At 50.7% G+C, this 21,090-nt stretch overlaps 1 protein-coding gene across 1 annotated transcript; it reads right to left on the bottom strand.

Moving 5' to 3' along the window:
* Positions 1-4,430: 4,430 nt before the first annotated feature.
* ZNF23 (zinc finger protein 23) lies at positions 4,431-18,483 on the bottom strand. The gene is made up of 5 exons (XM_084906806.1): positions 18,420-18,483; positions 13,325-13,388; positions 11,247-11,373; positions 10,577-10,690; positions 4,431-8,505 (listed from the first exon to the last, which is right to left on the bottom strand). Exons 2-5 carry the CDS (start codon positions 13,355-13,357, stop codon positions 6,698-6,700), a joined length of 2,082 nt encoding a protein of 693 aa, XP_084762932.1. The 5' UTR covers positions 13,358-13,388; positions 18,420-18,483; the 3' UTR covers positions 4,431-6,697.
* Between the last annotated feature and the right edge of the window lie 2,607 nt (positions 18,484-21,090).

Raw genomic sequence — 21,090 nt, 5'->3', positions numbered from 1 at the left:
CATGATGCTCCGTTTGGATGGGACGAGGTGGCGGAGCAATGAGGAGGGAGCCTGCTGGTGGCGATCCTTCCTCCCCTGTGGGAGAACTCTGAGACGGAATGGAATCCCGCACGCAGGCGGCCCCGGGAGGCCCCGTGTGCGTTATCAGGGACAGTGAGAAGCCTCGGGGACAAAGTGAAGGTGGGGCTGGGGAGGGCATCTCCTAACGGGAGCCAATGCCTGTGGGCCAGGCTCAAACACTCTCTCCCATGCTCCAGCCCAGTGGTCGGCAAACTCATTGGTCCACAGAGCCAAATATCAACAGGACAACGACTGAAATTTCTTTGGAGAGCCACATTTTTAAAACTTAAACGTCTTCTAACGCCACTTCTTCAAAATAGGCTCACCCAGGCCATGGTATGTTGTGGAAGAGCCACACTCACGGGGCCAAAGAGCCGCAATGTGGCTCGCGAGCCGCAGTTTGCCGACCACGGCTCCAGCCGATTCCCCAGAGGAAACAGGCTGCCTGCTCTTTGGCAAATGCAGGGGGAGAGGCAGCTGATCGATGATTCTCTCTCATCGACGTTTCTAACTCTCTATCCCTCTCTCTTCCTCTCTGTAAAAAATCAATAAAATATATTAAAAAAAAAAAAAAGGATAAGCCCTCACCCAGTGCCGATGGCAGCAGGGAAGTCAGCAGAACCGTGATCTAGCCAGTGCTGGGAACCCCGCCCCCGCCCGGCCCTCCCCTCCACACCAGGCCCTGCCAGGAAGGGCTCCTCTGCCCGGCGTGCCCACAACCACAGCCGCTCGGAGCGCAGGCCATCCCCGGGGTGCCATTTCCGAGAGCCCCGGTGTCCCTGGGTGAGGGGCAGGATGGGGGTCTGCCAAGTGCGTTCCCGGTGGGAGGAAAGACGGAGGGAGAGTGTTCAGAGGGACATGTCTTTGGGTTGTGCTCAGGCCGCCCACTGGAGCTAGAGTGTCCTCAGGGATGTGCAGGGGGACGGGGTTGTACACAAGAGCCACTTCGGATGCTCATCTCGGGGTGAGTCCCCTTTGCTCAGGAAGGCTGGTGTGGGGCTGCCCCAAGGTGGGTGACTACGGGAGGAAGGAGGGGCCCCGTGTCTCTTCCTTCCTTCCCCCTGTCCTGGCTCGGTGATCTTTGGTCTCTCACGGGTGTCCCTGAGCGTGAAGAGCAGGGGCAGCACATCTGCTAAAAGCGGAACAACACAGAGAAGATCCGCATGGCCCCTGCGCAAGAGTGCATGCAAATTCGTGAAGCGGTCCTATTTATTTATAAATAAAAAGAGAGAGAGAGAGAGAGAGCAGGGAAGCCATTCTTTTCTGTGGCTGTCTCGCCCAGGGGTTCTTAGATTTGAGCACTCATCAGAACACCCCACCCCCACCCCCAGATCTTCTTAGAACAGAGTGGGGGCAGGGGGCAACCCCAGAGATTCTGATTCTGGGGGTCTGGGGGCAGGGCCCAAGCCTTGGTATTTCTAAGGAGTTCTGAGGAGGTGACACCACCGGCCTGGGGACCCCGGTGAGAAGCACTGCCGGTCCCCTCCGCCTGGGGGTCCCTTTCTGGCAGGAGGGGGAGGGTGGTGAACTGGAGCCTCTGTCCCGCTTCCTCCGTCCCTCGCTGCCGCCGGCCTGGCCCAGCCCTCCCACCCAGCACCCTCTTCCCTTCCAGCTCCCCTCTCTCTCACTGGCCCCGGAGTCTGGCAGGTGGTTTTCTTACCGTGGCTTCCCTGGGAGAGGAGACGGGAAGCTGCCCGCGTCCCTCGGCCCAGAGACCCTGACCAGCTCCAGGCAGCGGTGGTGGTGATGGTGGGGGCGGAGGGCGGAGGGGAGATAGAGCCCAGCGCTTGGGTGCACACTGAGGCTGGAGTTTGGATCCTCAGAGCCGGACCTCAAACTTCAGTTTCCAGATCTTTATTCGGAGGCAGGAGCGCCCTCCCGCGGGCAGTAGAAGGGCAGCCCAATGCTTATCCCTTGTGTTCATGGGCTTGTGTCCTGGATGGATGGTTGCGCTCGGGGTACTGCACCCCATCCCACTCCCACCCACCACCCCGCCCTGGGGCCCCCCGGGGATTCACCTGGGAGTGGCTGTGGCCGAAAATGTATGAACCACAGAAACACAAACAAAACACTTCTTCCCCGACCCATTCCCTGGCACCATCCACTGCACCTAAGAGATGTCCAGCAAGGCCCTGCCGGGCCAGGGAGCTGCAGGCCAGTGAGCAACTCCAGGTAGAATGGGGGTGGGTGGGGGTGGGGGTGGGGTGGAGAGGGGTGCAGGGGAGAGAAGGGGAACATTGCACGGAGGTGAGAGCTGACAGCTGGGCAGGCCACGCCGACCACCATACCAGGGAGGCAGGCCCTCCAGGGGGAAGGGCTTCTGGCAGGGATCCGTGTGAAGAGGGGCAGGAAGCCCCGGGGAGAAGGGCCGCTGCATGGCGTGGCCGGGACCCTCCTCCGTGTCCCCCTGCGCCCCGTGCTGCCTCTCTTCCTCCCCGCGGTCCTGGGCGCCTCCACCCCCCCTTCCTCCGCCTGGGCCGCCCCGCGGAGCCCAGTGGCCCCCATCTGTGTCCTCTACCCGCCTGGCAGCCGTGGGGGTGGGGGGGTGCCGGGAGCGCCGGAGCTCTGCGTCCCACCTGCCGGCCCCTCTCATTGTACCTCGAGGCAGAGCCCGCTGCTCTGGGCTCGCAGGGCCCACAGCCCCGGCCCCGCCCGGCCACGTCCCCAGGCCGCCCCCTGCTGGCGGGGCCCCGGGGCGGCCTCGGCGGGGCGGGCAGCGCTGCTTCTTGGAAGAAAGTTTGCAAAGCGCCGGCCTAACCGTTCGGAGCTCCCGCCCCGGCGCGGGCGCCCTCCCCGCGGGACTTCCGGGTCCGAGCGCGCGTCCCGCCCGCGGCCGCCTGCACCGCTCCCCGCAGGCCTCCCGCCCAATGTCCGGCCCGCCTGCACCTCTCCGCGGAGGCCTCCCGCCCAATGTCCGGCCCGCCCGCACCGCTCCCCGCAGGCCTCCCGCCCAATGTCCGCCCGCGGCCGCCCGCACCGCTCCCCGCAGGCCTCCCGCCCAATGTCCGCCCGCACCGCTCCCCGCAGGCCTCCCGCCCAATGTCCGGCCCGCCGTGGCTCCGCGGGCGGGTCCCAGCGCCTGGGCACCAGCCCGACCCCCGCGCCCCTCAGACGGAGGCCAACGCGGCCCCGGGCGGGAGGGCGCGCGGTGAGGAGGGGCGGCCTGCGGCGGGGCGCGCGCCCTCCCGCCCGCTCTCCTTCCACCCTCCTCCCCGTCCTCCTTCCCGCCTCCCGCTAGTCCTCCTCCCCGCCTCCCGCCCTCCTCCCGCGGGCCCGGGCGTCGCGGCCACACCGGCAGCACGTGGGCTGCGGGCGCTCCGCCCGAGGCGGCCTGACGCGAGGACCGCCCTTCCCTCCTTACCGCGCGCGGCTGACAGGGCCAGCGAGGCGCCCTCGGCGCGGCCGTGCAGCGGGCGGGCTCCCCGGAGGCCGGGCTGGCGGGTGCGGGTTCGGGGCCGGCGGGCCCGCCCGGGGGCCGGGGGGCTGGAGCGGAGGGGCCGGCGGGCGGAGAGCGGGCGGAGGGCAGCCCAGGGCGCGCCCAGACGGCGGGGGCGTCCTGGGAGCTGTCGGCGGGCGGCGACCACGTGGTCTCGGTGCAATGGCGCCGGCGGGGGGCGGGGGGGGTGGGTAGGGCGGGGGGCTCTCGGGGAGGCCGAGGCTGGCTCCTCTCGGCCTCCGCCCTTGGCGAGCCCCGGCCTGGGGAGGGGCCTGCCTCCCACAAATGCTCGGTCTTGGGGGGGGGGGGTGTCCCCAGATCCTCGTCAGGAGGGGACCCCAGAGAAAGGGGTGTGGGAGAGGGGGGCTTCCGAGGAAGACAGCCGGAAGCCGGGAGGAGAGAGCTGCTGGCCGGGGGGGGGGGGGGGGGGGGACCTGTGGATCCTCTGCGCCCCCCCCCCAGGTGACAGGACCCCAGCCCTGCCTGCACCGGCAGGGGCCCTCCCACCCGCCTGCTGGGGCCTCTCGCCAGGCTCCTCGCGGAGCTGCTGGGTGCCCTGCGGCAACCATGTTTTCTCTGAGCCTCAGTTTCCCCTCCTGACCAGGACCAGGACAGGACCCCGTGTTCGCTGAGGGCCCTTCCAGGGTGACAGGCTGCCAGGGGCGGAGGGTGCCCCGTGCTGCTGGGCGGAGCACGCTGACCGAGGCTGAGGGAGACTGTTGGATCCAGCTCCTCCGAGCCCGTGGCTCCAGCTCAGACGCGTGTTTGTGAGGGGACGGGGGGTCTCCGGCGCCGAGTCCTTTCTGTCCCTGGGAGGTCTCTGCTGGCCCTGGGGGAGTTCTGGGCCTAGGGGGCCACCGTACTTCATGAGGACTTGCAGGTGTCTGCCTTCTCCATGGAGATAGCTGAAGAACAAATTGTGCAAGGGTTCTACTTTTGTACTGCATCTTTTAACTTTATTTGGACGTAAAACAGATATTTACTTTTGAAGTCAATTTATCAATATTTCCCCTTATATTTGATTTCTGGAGGCTGGGCTTGCTGAGCTCATGCCTCTAAGATGGCCAGGATGCTTGGTATCTACACAGAAGGTCCTGCCCTGGGCGATACCAACCCCACCGCGAGGGAGGAAGGCCTCAGGGACCACCATCTGGGTGGGAAGGGCCTTGAGCCGCACCCCTGAGCGGATCGGGAGCCTAAGACCCAGGACATACGTGCCATGGATGGCTGGTCCTGGACATCAGGTTGTCTTCAGCGACTCGATCCTCCTAGAGTCCCTGCCTAGCTCCTGCCATAGCAGACACTGTCGGGCCTGCTGGGAACCAGGATTGCAGGACTTCCTGTCCCCATCTCTGCTGACCACACATCAAGAAACTATCTACAGGGTGTGCATGAGCCAGGAGGGTTGGAGAGAACTGTGGCCTTTCACCTCTCCTCTGGTCTGGGTGACCACATCAACTACTGGTTTGCTGTGTGTGACCATCTCTGGGTCTGTTTCTCTGTGGATAAATGGACCTCATGCCTCAGTGCACTCTGGGTCTTCGTGTTCAGCCTGGAATTTTCCAGAGCAGGCCAGCTGCCCTGCTACCTCAGTTCCGAGGCTCCAGTGCCTGCCTCCACACAGATCAGCTCCTAGGAGCATGGGGGCAGGGGAGCGAACTTACGCAATGGCATCTCCTGGACACTGCAAAAGGCATTAGCTTTATGACCAGAATAGTTCCTTTGAAGCACTCAAGACAGCACTTCTAGCCAACACGGTTCACTCAAGCTGGAGAGCACAGGAGGTCTGTCTGGGGCAGGGAGGTAGCCCGTCTCTGCGTATGCAGGGACCTGTGCATCTATGGGAGGGTCTGTGTGTACACCTTATGTCTGTGGGAGAGAGGTTCAGAGGCTTCCTGTGTGTGGTTGTTTGCACCTGTTTTAATTTCCACTCCTTGGAATACTACCAAGACTGAACATCTTACTTAATAATTTTAGTATCTTTTTTAAAGCTGCCTGCTGGTGTGATTTACTGGGTTTTATTAGATTCCTAGAGGCCTGGTAGGGTCCCTAGGCCTGGCCTGCGACCAGGGCTGATCTGGGAGTCAATAGGGGTGGTGGTGGGGGGGTGCCACTGGCACTTACCTTGGCCAGCATGGTGCCACCCACTCACCAGTCCCACCCCCACTGCTGCTGGTCACCTCCCTCTGTGGGCCCCCCTCAGGCACCCTCCTTGGCTGGTCTGGTACCTGTGGGCAGCTCCTACGTTGAGCATCTGCCCTCTGGTGGTCAATGTATATCAAAGTGAACAGCCATTCCACCAGTCATTCTGCTGTTTGGTCCATTTGCACATTAGGCTTTTATTACATAGGACTTTTCTCTTTATGATAAGACCTCGCTGCATATTATTACTTTCATGTAACAAATTGTGCAAGGGTTCTACTTTTGTACCGTATCTTTTATTTGGATGTAAAACAGATATTTACTTTTGAAGTCAATTTATCAGTATTTCCCCTTATATTTGATTTCTGGAGGCTGGGCTTGCTGAGCATGGGTGGGGTTTCATCTGATGACTTCATCTCATGCCTCTAAAAGTTATCTCTATTCCATGAAAATAAAAATTACTCACACTTTTTCTTTTCCTAAGGAAATACCTGTTTTTTCTCTTTACAAAAGTGATGTATGCTTGTCAAAAATGAAAGGGACATAATTTAGTACCGTGAACAGCTGAGTTTTCCTATCCAAGAACAAGATCCTCTCTCCCCACTTGTTTCCATTTGTTGCACTCAGTGGTGATCCATATAGGTCCTGCTAATAATTAAAACTTATTCCTAGAAAATCTACTTTTCTTGATGGTGTTGGGAATGGGATATTTCCTTCCATTATATTTTCTAAATGGTTGTTATTAAAAAAAAGAAAAACAAAACAACAAAAAAAACTTTTTTTTTTCCCCCCTGAGTGTCAGGCTATCAACCATCCAGACGTCCATGGCCAGGATGCTAGGCATAGGCAAGCTTCTCTCCTCTCTGCCACCGAATGACCTATTTGTTTTTGAACGTTACTTTTTAACTGGTCTTCATTCCTGATTTAAAATGTAATGAGTAATATTTGTTTCCGTGTAAAGATTGATACACATTCATTTCTCTCTCAGGGTTTTCCACCAGGGTAAGTCTCATGGTACCTAATTCAGTTCCACATTAATCTTGAGAGTTTTCTACATCCTCATGAGGATTTTCCTTCACTATGGACACTCTGATGCTGACTAAGTTGGAAGCTAAACCTGAAGGCTTTCCCGCACACATCACACACATAGGGTTTCTTCCAAGTGTGGACAGTCTGGTGTATCATACAGTCAGAACTATTGCTGAAGCCTTTGCCACACTCCACACATCTGAAGGGCTTCTCCCCAGTGTGGCTTCTCTGATGCCGAATTAAGAGGGCTTTAACATGGAAGGCTTTTCCACACTCCCTACACGGAAAGGGTTTTTCTCCAGTGTGGATTCTCTGATGGACAATATATTCGGAACTAATGCTAAATGCTTTCTCACATTCCATACATTTGAAAGGTTTCTCCCCAGTGTGTATTCTCTGATGCCTGGTTAGTTTGGCATTGAGGCTGAAGGCTTTCCCACATTCTTTACATTGAAAAGGTTTCTCTCCGGTATGTATTCGGTGATGATCAAGGAGATTTCTTTTACAAACAAAGCATTTCCCACACTCGTCACACTCAAAGGGTTTCTCCCCAGTGTGAATCCTCTGATGCTGCATTAGTTTTGCATTGACGTTGAAGGCCTTTCCACACTCATTACACTCATAGGGCTTCTCTCCGGTGTGGATCCGCTGATGCCGTCGAAGGTGCGAGTTACCTATGAAGGCTTTTCCACATTCATCACATTTATAGGGCTTCTCACCGGTGTGGATTCTTTGGTGCTGAATTAACTTCCCTTTGACTCGAAAGGCTTTTCCACATTCAGTACACTCATAGGGCTTCTCACCAGTGTGGATTCTCTGATGCCGAGTGAGATTTCTATTATTACTGAAGGCTTTTCCACACTCCTTACACTGACAGGGTTTCCCTTCGATGTGGATGCTCTGATGCCGCCGGAGCTGGTAACTGCACCTGAAGCCTTCCCCACACTCGTTACACTTATAAGGTTTTTCTCCGGTGTGGATTCTCCGGTGTTGAATCAATTTTGCATTAACACTGAAAGCTTTACCACAGTCATTACACTCATAAGGTTTCTCGCCAGTGTGGACTCTCTGATGTGTGATATATGCATTACTGCAGATGAAGCCATGTCCACACTCCTTGCACTGATAAGGCTTCTCTCCTGTATGGATTCGCTGATGCCTGCTTAGACTCCCTTTAATACGGAAGGCTTTTCCACACACCTTACACTGAAAGGGCTTCTCCCCACTGTGGACTGTCTGATGTGTAATGTAATTGGAACTGCAACTGAAGCTTTTCCCACACTCCATACATTTGAAGGGTTTCTCCCCAGTATGAATTCTTTGATGACAAATTAATTTTGCATTAACACTAAAGGCTTTGCCACAATCCTTACACTGATAGGGCTTCTCCCCAAGGTAGCTGTCTCGATGATGATTAAGTTGAGAGTTATACTTAAAGATTTCCACTAATTCTTCACATTCAAATGGTGTTTCCCTGGAATTGCTTATTTCATGATGGATACGTTTTGTGTCAAAACTTAAGGGTTTCTCCAATCCAGTACACTCAGGGGGCTCCTCTCCAGGGGTGATGATGGTATTACACTGATTCAGGTTTGGACTCTGACTAAACAAACACTCCTCCGTGAGGCTTGTGTCATCTTTCACTGTTCCGCCAAGGACACTGCCGTTTTCTCTCTTCACACTTACTACTAGATGGACCTCCTGCTGCTGTTTTTCTAGAATATAGGCTTCTGAGAAGTCTGTTTCCTGGGAAAGGTCCCCCCGAAGTATAAATGATGTATTATGTTTTTCTTTGTTCATTTCCTTTGTCATATTATTGTCAGCCTGGATATCAATATCTATTATAAAAAAAAAAACCATAAAACAGAAAATGTTAAATCTATATATGCTAGTAGGAAAATATATAAAAGATATACTGTTAAATAGAAAAACAAGTTGAGAAATTGTATGCAGATTCCATTTGTGTAAAAGAAAATAAAAAGGGCAGACATAGACATATAGATTTGTACTATACCTAGAAAACTTCTAGAAGAAGACACAAGAAACTGAACAAAATAACAGGAAGTTTAATAGATTTCCCCACCATTTTATAGACTTTCTTTACTGTTTTGAGCATGTACCAACAGTATAATTTTAAAGTAATCATTTTTAAAAGACTACCCGTCTCTAAACCAATAATAACCAATAACATAAAGGTTAAAAGTGAGAAACATCTACGTGAAAGAGAAACAATAATTGGTTGCCCAATTATCAAACCTGCAAGCTAGATTATGTACCCTGATTGGGAATCGAACCCACAACCTTTTGGTGTGTGGGATGACACTCCAACCAACTGGCGCATGAGGAAGTAATTTTTAAAAGAAAGTCAACTCTGCTGACATGGGTCTTATGCATTGTACCTCCCCCTTCTGCCTGCCTAAAACCCATTTGAGTCCTCCTTGTTCAAAACTTACTTAAAACCTATAGACAAGGACTAGATCATTGTTTCTATTATTAGCTCAGATCACAATGGGTTGTTCAAAAACTTCAGGGCTACCTACTGTCCATAGAATTTTCCAGACACCTTTGATTAAGGGTCTCCACAATATCACGTTTCCCCCCTCTATATGCCAAGCACTTCAAACTCTCCGTGTCTAAAACATGTCTTTGTTGGTCAGAGATCATCTGGCTGAATGACAAGGAATAAAAACCCACTGAAACCCTCTTTTAAAAAAAGAGGATTCGTTGCAGGGATGTAAGAGAATCTTATGGAGCCCAAATGCAGGAGGTAAAGCTAGGCCTCATGGGAAATAGGGAGTCATCTGGCATCTAATCTGCTTGAGCCAATGAGAGCCTCACTACTTCAGGTGTGTCTGGGAGCTGAAAACATTGGCATCACCCGGACACTTAACAAAAATGCAGAATCTTGGCCCCACACCACACTTACTGAGTAACAATCTTTGTATTTGTAAGATTCTCAGGTAATTCATTTGCATATGGTTTGAGAAGCAATGAATTACAGCACTTCCTCCCTTCTGCCTTATTTCCTATAGCTTACTATATAAAGCTGTCTCCTCCAAAAATCAAAAATAACCACTAATATATCATTGAGCAGACACTATTAGCCAGGCACATGATACATGTTACCTCATTCCATCCTCAAACTATAAGACTAGCACTAAAACCTTTTATTGTTATTATCCCATTTTCAGGGATGAGAACACTGACTCTCAGAGAACTAAATAAATGACTTGCTCAAAGTCACACAACTAGGAAGTTGCACAGATAGGAGTGGACCTCAGAAAATCTGCTCCAAAAATTATACTTCTAACCACAAGACTATTTTCCTGTTCTGTGAAAAAGTGTTAATAGACTAGTGGTAGGCCAACAGTGGCTCGCAAGCCACATACGGCTCTGTGGCCCCTTGAGTGTGGCTCTTCCACAAAATACCACGTGCACGCACATACGGTGCCACTGAAACTTTGTGGCCCATGTGCAGAAGTCGGTTTTCGGATCTCGTTGTGCTGTTGATATTTGGCTCTGTTGGCTAATGAGTTTGCCGACCACTGAAATAGACAATGCTTAGAAAACTAGCAAGAACCCCCTCCCTGCATCCAAATTACTTAATCATTTCATTTCTTTTTAGTAAAGTGGAATTATAAAATTAGGATTAAAAAGAGTTAGAATGAGACATTTGAAAATGATCTGTTCTTAGTACAAAGAAATAGCAAATTGTGAAAATAGAAAAGATATTAATTGAATCTATCTCTATATACAATAGATCATCAAAACTTATTTAAATTTTACTTTATACAGCTGACCAATAAACGTGGCACAGTTATATGTTGCTAACATGCTAATTCATGCTTACATGCTAACTCTTTCTTCCTAAAGAGTTAAACTTTTCAGCATAATATGTGCCTCCCTTACCAGTCCAGAGGCCTGGAGGGTCTGTGCCTGTTTCAGCAGCCAGTGGAGATGGGCCCCCCAGCTCACCTGCTCCCTCCAGTTGTAAGATCACAGCCGGTTTGACAAGTGGAAATCCTGTTTTGGGGGAAAGGAAATAGGAGAGAAGGGTGAATAGCCTGCCATGGGTGATTCCCAAGCCTCTTCTCTGATTGTGTTGGCAATGGGGTGGGGGCGGGGGAAGGTAAGAGCCCCAGGTTGTCCATGTGAGGGGGAGGGGAGGGCTGGAGAGGTGAGGGAGAAGTCGACAAGGGCCCGGATCGTGGGCACAGGAGACATCATGCAGAGCAAACAGAATCTGCCCAAGGGGACACCATTTTGTGACCTTGGCCTGAGATATTCAGAGTACACAGACATCCTTGGAAAGACCCAAGATGCAGGTGAGGGGGAACTAAAGATAACGCTGTATGTTACTTTTTCCACACTGTCTAGAACACAGCTTCTATAGGGTGCATAGAGAGCGCACACTAGTCCCAGCAAAGTCCTATATTGACCCAAAAAGGGCTTGGGGTTTGCCCTTCCCAGAAATCCCTGGGTCTAGGGAATCTCAGGCTCTGGAGTCCCCCCTGCAACATGTATGGGAAGTCAGGAAACCCCCAGCCAACAAGCCTGGGTCCAGGGGGAGAGGCCTTACCCAGGGAGGCCACATTCCCGTAATTCTCCAGCATCACATCCCTGTACAGGGCCCTCTGGGCAGGGGACAGGCCGTCCCACTCCGCTGGGGTGAAGTACACAGCCACATCCTCAAAGGTCACCGACTTCTGAAACAACAGGTTCCTGCTGCCCCAGGGCCAATCCCGTGGCTCAGGCCCTAAGTGGGGGGCAGAGGGCAGTATGAGGGCTCGGGGAGGGAGCTTCCGAAGAGCATGAAAGTAATAACACGGCAAAAATGTGAGAAAAATACCTGGAAAGCAAGCCCCGGGTACATGTGACTTCTCTCCCGGCAGAGAAACCTCATGCTGTTTTTAAACTTCTAAAAGAGAAGGCAGCCACTCCCTCACTGGTGGACACAGCTCGGGACCCACCCACCAGCATTCCCACTTCATCTCCTTGAGGTTCTGGCTTCTCCATCCTGCTCCCCAAGAATGGCCACGCTTCCTCTCATCCAGCCCCATCTGCAGCCTGATCCGCGTCACCAGCTTCCCAGCAAGGGGCTGTGCAGCCTCTGCTTCAGAGGCTCCAGCAGAGGCCGCGCAGTGCTGCCCAGATCGGCTTGGGGCGAGGGGGTAGCAGCAGCAGCCGTTCTGCTTCCAGATGGGTCTTGCTGAACACCTGACATTCTGTTACCCTCTCCCATTCAAGCCTCATCCTTTCCAACGCCATCCAAGGCCAGCCCCTCAAACACCCCGCGGGCTGCTCCTCTTTGCATCAACAGCCTATGCAACCACTCGGGGCTGACGCTGCATACCTGCAGGCCCGGCCCCCACCTCCTGAGCAGCTGCACGCTCCGGCTGCTCTCTGCAACCTCTCCCCCCCCCCCCCTCCAGCCTTCTCTAACCACCTTGGGGACACACTGGCAGGGATTTGCCCTCAACTCCTGTTTGCCAGGATCTGACTTGGTTGACTCTGCCAACCTCCACCCAGCAAATACTCTAGTCAGCTTCTGGGAGTTACTGGGACTCACTCGCTGTGTGACAAGTCAAATAACTTCTCTGCACATTTAACTTCTCACCGCTGTCCTTCACCCAGGTGAGCGGGTGCTGCCTCCTGAATGCAAACCTCGGTTGGCGTCACCCACCACTATCTGTGCAGGAAACCTCAGCTAGAACCCTGGGGATCCTTTCTTGACTCCTTCCTCTCCCTTACCCCCATCTCCTTACTCTGATTCTAGGTCCTAAAGGTTTTTATGCGAAGCATGACCAGAATTAGACCCCCCTCTTCAGCAGCTGCTTTCCCGATGGAGCCCACGTCGCCTGGACCAGCGGCCTTCTTTCTGAAGTGCTCACCCTGCTTTTGAATCTCCCTGAAAGTTGTCCCCTAGACAGCCGTCACAAATCTGACCACGTTAACTCCTCTGGCCCCACAGAAGGCCGGGCAGTTAAGAATCGCACGATGGCTGTGAGACCCTGGGCGAGTCCCTCTCTCCCCTTTGCCTTCGGGTCTTTTGTGGTGTAACGAGTCCAGCACAGCACCTATCTCAGAGGTCAGTTGTCAGGAATGAGCGATCCACGCAAAGTGCTTAGTGTGGTGCCTGCGGCATAGGAAGCCTCACACGATGTGCCTGCGGTTACTGTGACTATGGCTTTCCCAACCTGCAGTCCATGGGGGTCCATGGATGAGCTTCAGGGGATCCATGAAGTCCCTGAAATTGTATGGAAAACTTGGTTTGCACATACATTTTTTTTCTGGGGGAGAGGGTCCAGAGCTCTTGTCAAGAGACCTGCAGTGTGAGCCACTGCACCCCAAGCCCTGACAGCCCCTCAGGACACAGGGAGACAGCCTGGCCCACAGGCTCCCAGTGTTCTTCCTCCTTGGCCCCCGCCACCCTCCTCTTCCCCTGAACGAGAAGCACAGCCCTCCTTTACGTTGATTTGATTCCCCTTCGCCTGTGCCTGGTCCCTGGGGATCCCAGCCCTCTGCTGCCTCCTCCATTCACACCCACACACGAAGCATCCTACCTGGGCAGTCCCCACACCTCCTCTTCCCCAGAGCCCTCTGCTGAGGGGTCATTAGGAACTGCTCAGACCAAGACGCGAAGAACCTCCCGCTCACCTGGGGCCAGGCTGGCGGGAGCACGGCTGCCATTGCTTGTCTCCCTCTCAGAGAAGGGCTGGAGCTGAGGAGAAGCACAGAGGGAGACCAGTGTGAGGTAAGCCACCCCTGCCGAGAAGAGAAGATCGATCTAAGATGCAGGCAGCCTGTGTCCAGATAGGAGTGTGGGCAGGAGCTGCCATAGGAAGAAGGGGGTGATCTGTTCAATTACTCGGTACCCCGGACTCCTCCCAGCATGACACTGATGCTCACTGCCAGGAACCCTAGGGTTTTACACACACACACACACACACACACACACACACGAGTGTACATAAAAATGTTTGCAGAGCCTAGAGAATAAAACAAAGATTCGAGTAGCAGTGCTTCAGCTCAAGAGACAGAAGAATACCAAGATCTTTTATTTATTTCTCTCTCTAAGCAAGTATCACCCTTGTCACCCTGCAAGAGAGGACAGGCGGGAGGCAGCTGCTCCCCCACATCTGCCCGTCTCCTCACACATGAGTGTCCTCCAGCCTCTAACATCTCCATAGAGAGCTTGGGAGGCCAGCCTCCCCCGTGGCCCAGGCTTACCTCAAGGAAGCTGGGCCAGAAGAGAGGGGCCGGGCTGCCACCTCATCCTTTCCAGCCTTCAAAGAAGCCGAGACCTCGGCTCCCTGGGAGAGGGGATCGCTGTGAATGTAGGGCCCCATGACCCAAAGCCCCTTGCTCACAATGTTCAAACACACATGGAGTGGCTATTTTCTGATTCCCCCGGATCCTAACATCAGTCTTGAAAATGCACTTTCCTAAAATTTCACTTATGTCTTCCAGGATTTCAACGTTAGCACAGCTGTGGAAAAAACTGGTTTATGACTTTTTTTTTTTTACTTCCTCTACGTCCCCCCTAATTGATTTTAACTCATTAATTTCTTTTTCTTAGGTTGTTTCTTTGGCTCTGTAAGAAACACCTTCTGCACCACTCCATTCCTCTTGTCTCACTTAGTCCTGTTCCAGACGCTTAATTCAGCTTTGTGCAGCCTACCAATGCCTCTGCAAGGATCTGCACCACCGATGCCTGGCTCCTGCCCCGGGCTTCTCTGCTGCCCTGTGTGGGGCCCCTGCGGAAACCTGTGGGCACTTGCTGGTCCCTAAAGTGCAGGAGAGTTAATGCCTGTGGTGCCACCCTTGACCAACAGGGGGCAGAGGTCAATGGATAAATGTTTTCCCCGTTAGACCCCCAAATGAGCTTCCAAAGCTCCTCCAAGACCCTGTAAGACGGAGCAGCAGTCAGATGGAGACGGGCCAGGTGACAAAGCACCCCTGTGCTGGCTCTCCTTCCTTCTCTGTCAGGCCCTTGTCTTTCACTCCACCCCGGGACTCGGTTCCCAAATAAATCACCTGACACAAATCTCTGCCCTTTGTCCTACTTTTGGGGAAAACTAGACTATAAAGGGTTTTTTTTCCCAAACTTCTTAGGGGCACACAGCTTATTCATCTATTTTCATACTTTCCTATTTGGCAATTAAAACCTGTAAGGCCATAAATTTTCCTTTGAATACACAATTAGCCACATACCAGAGGTTTTATGTCAGTTTTAATTACTATTTGATAGCTGGTTGTTTAGTCTCTGACCAAAGAATTTTTAGGATAGTATATTATTAATTTCCTTTCTGTTCATAATTTCTGGCTTTACAGTATGATGTTTGAATAGCCCGATACACTTACTTCTGCTTTACAAATTTTTGAGAGTTAATAGCTGAAGTGCCCATTTAAAAAATAGTCTATAGATGCTTAAAAACATTATATAGTGGAAGAACATATAATTCTATGTGAATTTAATAAATCAACTCTACCAATTTTATTATGTAGATTTTCTCTGTAATCCATTACTAATTAAACAGAGATAGCCAGTAAAAAGTGAACTCATAAAACACTGAGCCCATGTATATCACAGGCAAATCTTTTCAAATCTTGAAGAAATGAGTAATTCTAACACTATTTAAACTGTACCAGAGAAAAGCAATATAAGTTTCCCAATCTTTTGATCATGCCAATGTTAGCTAGGACAAGAGTCTCGAGGTCTGGGCAGATCTTGTTAAGTTGAAAATGTAGCACAGTATTTTGCAGATGCAGCTTATCCCCTCAGGATGAGCTTGACCTCTCAACCCAAGAGTTTTGCCAACTGTCCCCAACCCCCAATAAAGAAAGAACTCCACACACAATTAACCAAATCCAGATAAGTTTAGCCAACTGCAAAGAAGGAATCAACATGTAATTGACCAAACAGTGTATAAAGCAAGGCTAACCTCTCTTCCAGGAAGCAGATCTGGAAGGGAAACCCTGGTCTCCTTTACTTGTTGCGAGTAAATAAAACTACCTAACAACAACCATGTCTCCTTGACTAGACCCCCCAAGCAGTGAAGCCCTTGAGTTGGGTAATGTCAACACAATACTGACACAAAACCATAGACAAGCCTCATTTATGAATATTGATGCAAAGGTTGTAAATAATAAGAAATAAGACGCCAGCTGAAGCCGGTTTGGCTCAGTGGTAGAGCGTCGGTCTGCGGACTGAAAGGTCCCAGGTTCGATTCTGGTCAAGGGCATGTACCTTGGTTGCGGGCACATCCCCTGTGGGGGGTGTGCAGGAGGCAGCTGGTCGATGTTACTCTCTCATCGATGTTTCTAGCTCTCTGTCTCTCTCCTTTCCTCTCTGTAAAAAACTAATAAAATATATTTTTTTTAAAAAGAAAAGAAAGAAGACACCAGTAGTCCATTAAAGTGACATATCATCATCCCATGAACACAAGTAAACTTCAATATTAGGATACAGGTTAGTGTACTTTTCCACATTAACAAATCAAATAAAGGTAAATATACTCTTCATCTCAATAGCATTTGATAAAATTTTACATTCATGCTTAAATTAAAAAATGTATACCCTAGAGAAACTCATATGTAGGAGATATGTCCAGAATTACTGATTATCAGCAGTATGTTAATAGTAAAAAACTGGAAGTAACACACATGTCCATTGAGAATGCATAAATAAGTTATCATACAGTTTTTTACAATGGAACATTGCCCAGCAGCAAAAATGAATGACTCACAACATGGATGAATTTATGAACATATGACTACAGACCTTATGCTGTCATTTTCACAAAGCTCAAAAGCAAACACATTATTTACATATACACACACATATGTGACAAAATGATTTTTAAAAACAGGTAAGGCTACATTAACACCAAACTCAAGACAGCTGTTACTTCTCGGGGTGGGAAGCTGGGAGTTGGGTTGGGGCAGAGCACACAGACAGATGCCGCAGTACTGGTCACGTTCTCCTCCTTGATGGGGTGGTGTGTCCATGGCTGCTCATTTCACTATGCTTAGCTATCATAGTAGATGCAGTCTTGTGTATACATGAATGGCATTTTAAAAAATATATAATTATCTCTATGATATGGGTGGTTTTCAAAGTACATTGTTAAATAAAATTTTTTTTTAAAAAGTGCAAAAACAGGAGTATAAGAAAATATGTGTCTGGTCATTTATGCAAAAAGAAACGGAAGGATAAACCAGAAACCAAGGAGAGTGGTTACACCAGGTGTGGGTGGGAAGTGGGTGAAAGGAACCCTGGAATGGGAGGATGGGAGGAAACTGGGTAGAAGGGACGAGGAGGGAGTGTCGTGTCTCTGAGTGTGCCTTTGGTTCTTTTATAACCAGAGTAATGTTTCACATATCCAAAATATATGTATAAAAATCAACCAGGATGGGATGGTGGTGATGACCCAAAAAAGGAACACAAACATCATCAAATGAGCCTAACTCTCCTGCAATTGAGTAGCATCACCACACTGAGATGGTGGGAAAGACAAGAAGTAAGTAACTTTGGAAAACAGTATTTTAACTAGATACTAAAGGCTATAAAGACCAGTACTTAAATGCTGCCCTCTTGTGACAATGGGAAAAACTAAAATGTCAGGAGACTATGAAGGAAGTGGGGTCTATGCACAGGTTGTGCCTGTTTTTGGAGCTCTTTTTACTGTTGCCAGCCCTATTGTTACACTACAACAAACAGAACACAAAACCTGTTGCTAAACTCAGCTCAAGGCAGAGACATAAACATGTGGAAACCATAAACATCTGAGAACAGCTGCTACATGGACATATCAATAGATGGAATTTATCCTTCCTTCGTTCGCACCTCCCTCCTTTCCATATTGGAACCAAACCTTATTAACATGGCCGGCAATACCTCACGTGCAGGAAAAAATTACCAAATTGATTTGTGCCTTTATAAACCCTGCCGCCTTTCTTCGTTCTCTCCACAGCTTAGTTTGGGTTGTTACCAGAATCCGCTCCCCTTGGATTCGAATCCTTTAAGACCCCCCCAATAAACATGTTTCATGGCCTCAGATCTTGTTGACATTAGTAAACTTGCTTTCCATAAGGGTATGAATGAGCAATTCTGGAATTATTTTAAGCGTATTCTAGGACTGAACAAATCACTAAGTACATTGCAGCAATCACCCCCAGGTCACTGTCATCCCACAGGTGGGGAGTAAGGAGGAGCAGTTACCTTTTTGGAACTGACACCGCTCCAGTAAGCAGGCGACGCCTTCCTTCCAAAAGCCGGTTTCTTCTGCTCTCGGGTGGGCGGAGGGGCCCTGCCTTTCCTGCTCTTCCCCTGGGCCTGGCTTCACGGCCCTGTGTCAGGAGCCAGCGAGCACACCACCCACCCTCGGTGAAAGCCCCTGCATGGCCTCCACCTGTCAGAGCACTCGTGATTATCCCTCCAGGCCGCTTCACCCCTGCAGATATCCCACCCACCGGCTGCTCCGACACGCCCTCCCAAAGGTCAGCAGCATCTCTCCCCAACTGCCTGGGGCTTCGTGGCTACGACAGCAACTCGGGCTTCGCTTCCCACGGGGACGGAACGTATTCGGCCACCAAGTCCAAAGCGGGAGTCAGAGAGGGGCCGCCGGCCTGCTCCCTACTCCCTCCTCCCTCCTCCAGGGGTGGGCAACCCAGCGCCTACCCTGGCGGAAGGGCAGCCCTAACGCGCAGAGCCGGGGTGCCACCCCGCCAGCCAAAGTGCCATCCTCACCTACGCTGCTCTGGGACTCGCCTCCGCTGCCCGCGGCTCCGGGGAGGCCGGAAGTGCGTCACTAGGCTGTGGCCGAGCCCCTCTAGGAATACAGCCGCTCCCTCTCGGTGGTGCTCTGGCCCCGCCCCCGGCGCTGGAAACCTCAGCGCCCCGGCGTCTGGCGCTCTTTGTCCCTTTCCCAGGGGCTCATTCACGCAGCGTTTGCTCTTCGGGGTGCGCTGGGCAAAGCCCGTCTCAGTCAACCCAGGAGTGGTGCTGGGGATCTGCATCTTAGTAAAGCTGCGGTGCAACCAGATTTGGGAGTCTACGGACTGGATTCGGTGGGTTACACGGTTTCAAAACCAAGCCCACTCTTTTTTGTAACGACTATTTCCTAGTGACCAGTTTATTCTCTTGTCATGAAAACCATAGATAATACTCAGAAAAGCAGAGATAATATAAACAATTTACATTTTAAAAACGGTTATGCCTTGACTGAAGGAGAAATAAAAGAAAATACTTTGTAATTGAAAACACATTTCAATATGTAAAGGTTTGGTCATGACTGCTGCTGTAGGAGACCTAAGGGAGTGGTCAGATATTTGCCTTTGCACTTAGGATGTGCCTGAACACCACAGCCACACTGCTGTGTCTTACATTGGTGTCCCAAAACTCACAAGGTGGGATCCAAGCTGGTGAACCCTTTTGGTGAAGTTTAAACGAAACACTGTACAATCTTGTCTTGGTCATATTCCTGGAGGATCAGCAAATGTTAAAACTGCAAAACCACACTGTGTTTACCTTAAAAACAAGTTCTAGATTCAGGTATTTAATAAGCAGTTTTTACCTCCATGAATGTCAAGGCCAAAACAAAAAACTTTTTGTTTTGTTAATCCTCACCGGAGGTTATTTTTCTATTGATTTTTTTTTTCTTTTTGCGTGGAAGGGAAGGGGAGGGACAGACAGATGTGGACTCATTATCTTCCACACTCACCTGACCAGGGCCAGGGCCCAGGATGGAGCCTGCAGCCCAGGTACATGCCCTTGACTGGAATTGAACCCAGGATCCTCCGGTCTGCAGACTGAGACTTACCTATTGAGCCAAACTCATTAGGGCTATGAATTTCAGTAGGGAGAACCATCCTGTGCATTGCAGGATCTGTGGCACTCCCGGCTACCACCAAACACTAGCACAAACACCCCCGTAAAACTCAAAAATGAGCCCTTGGATAAGGGTCCCTCCCAAGTCTGAGCGCGTTGGCATCTCTCATTCCAGCTCTGACCCCTCCCTTTCCTGCACTGGAAGGTGGTTGGAGGCCTGCACTCAACTCTCCAGCCTCACACTCCCGTTCTCCCCCTCTCCACTTCAGCCCCACTTGCTGAACATCTTGTTGTCTGTACCTACCATGCCCTTCCCTTCCCATTCCCATCTCTGTCTTGACTGTTACTTGGTCTCAGCTAAATCCCATTTCCCTTGGAAAGCAAGTCTTCCCTGACCACCAAGTATAAGGGAGGCCGGTCAGTTATAAGGCATTGCAGCGTTCTGTACTTCAGTGCTTACTACATTTGTGCTCATTTAATGGTGACGGTTTATTTAAACATGTTTTCTCTGATCACTCCCGAGAGCAGGGACTATAGTTACCTTGTTCAACACCATCATCCTCAGCTCAAGTACAAGGCCTGGCACGAAGGAGGGATGTAATAAACGTTTGTCGTTGACATAATCCAAAGGCTCCAACTCCATTCCAACTCCAGGGCAGAACCCTTCTTTATATCTGTGGCACTGGAGTGAGGATATGTCCTCTACCTGGGATTTCTGACCACTGCTAGGAGTTCCTCTCTGCCTTTTCCTGATCCAGAGCAATTTACATGGCTTCTCTTTCAGAGAGGAAAATGGCCCCACAATTGGGCAGTGATTGCTGGGGACGATATTGCTCTTGACAATAAAGGTTTCCACTTCTTCCTAGGCTCAGAAAAATAGACCTTTAGTTAGGAATAAAGGCTGGTCTAAGGAAGAAATTAGCATATCAGTGTCACAGAAATGCTGATTTCAAATGGTGGATCACAAAAAAGTCACCTAATTTTATAGGTAAGAAAATAAGACCTCCTAAATAATCATATAGCCCCGATTCTTAAAACAGGTACACACCAGGTTACAAAAGATCTACAGAAGGCATGCAGAAGCAGAGACCACTTGTCAACCTCTGTTCTTCCCTTCTTATCCAGTAACAAACTCTCTAGATCAAAGGGAAGGGTGGGCATGCAATTCTAGACCCACACACAGCTGGAAAAGCTACAACAGCCTGGCATTAACCAGTCTGGTGCCTTGAACAGTATTCATTCCAAATAAAAACCAAGAAAACAAAATGGAAGTATTAGTGATAGCTTTTGGTTACATAGGTAAGGCGTTTCTTGAGAATGAGTTCACTAAAATGTTTGTCACAGAGCTTAAGCTGTTAGAACTTCAATCTACTGGTGGTGTCCTGATGCAACCTAGGCCCTCATGTGTTCCAATGGGTTTCCTATTCTTGTTACAATGACCAGGGCTGCTGGGACCATAGCTGAAGACTTTCCCATACATCATACTCACAAAACATTTCTCCTGAAGATTAGATTATAACAATTATTAAAATCTAGTAGCCTGATGCACGAGATTTGTGCACTCCAGAGGGTCCCTCAGCCCTGCCTGCAC

The sequence above is a fragment of the Pipistrellus hanaki genome (genome assembly GCF_964339955.1).
Source record: "Pipistrellus hanaki genome assembly, chromosome: 15".
NCBI lineage: Eukaryota > Metazoa > Chordata > Mammalia > Chiroptera > Vespertilionidae > Pipistrellus > Pipistrellus hanaki.
This window is presented reverse-complemented; position numbering and strand designations above follow the sequence as displayed.

Coding starts and splice junctions, on each gene's coding strand:
- ZNF23 (XM_084906806.1), bottom strand. CDS start 13,357: ATGGCAGCCGTGCTCCCGCCAGCCTGGCCCCAG. Junction 11,374..13,324: donor TCCCGCCAGCCTGGCCCCAG/GTGAGCGGGAGG, acceptor CTGTTGTTTCAG/AAGTCGGTGACCTTTGAGGA. Junction 10,691..11,246: donor CGGGAATGTGGCCTCCCTGG/GTAAGGCCTCTC, acceptor CCCCCAAAACAG/GATTTCCACTTGTCAAACCG.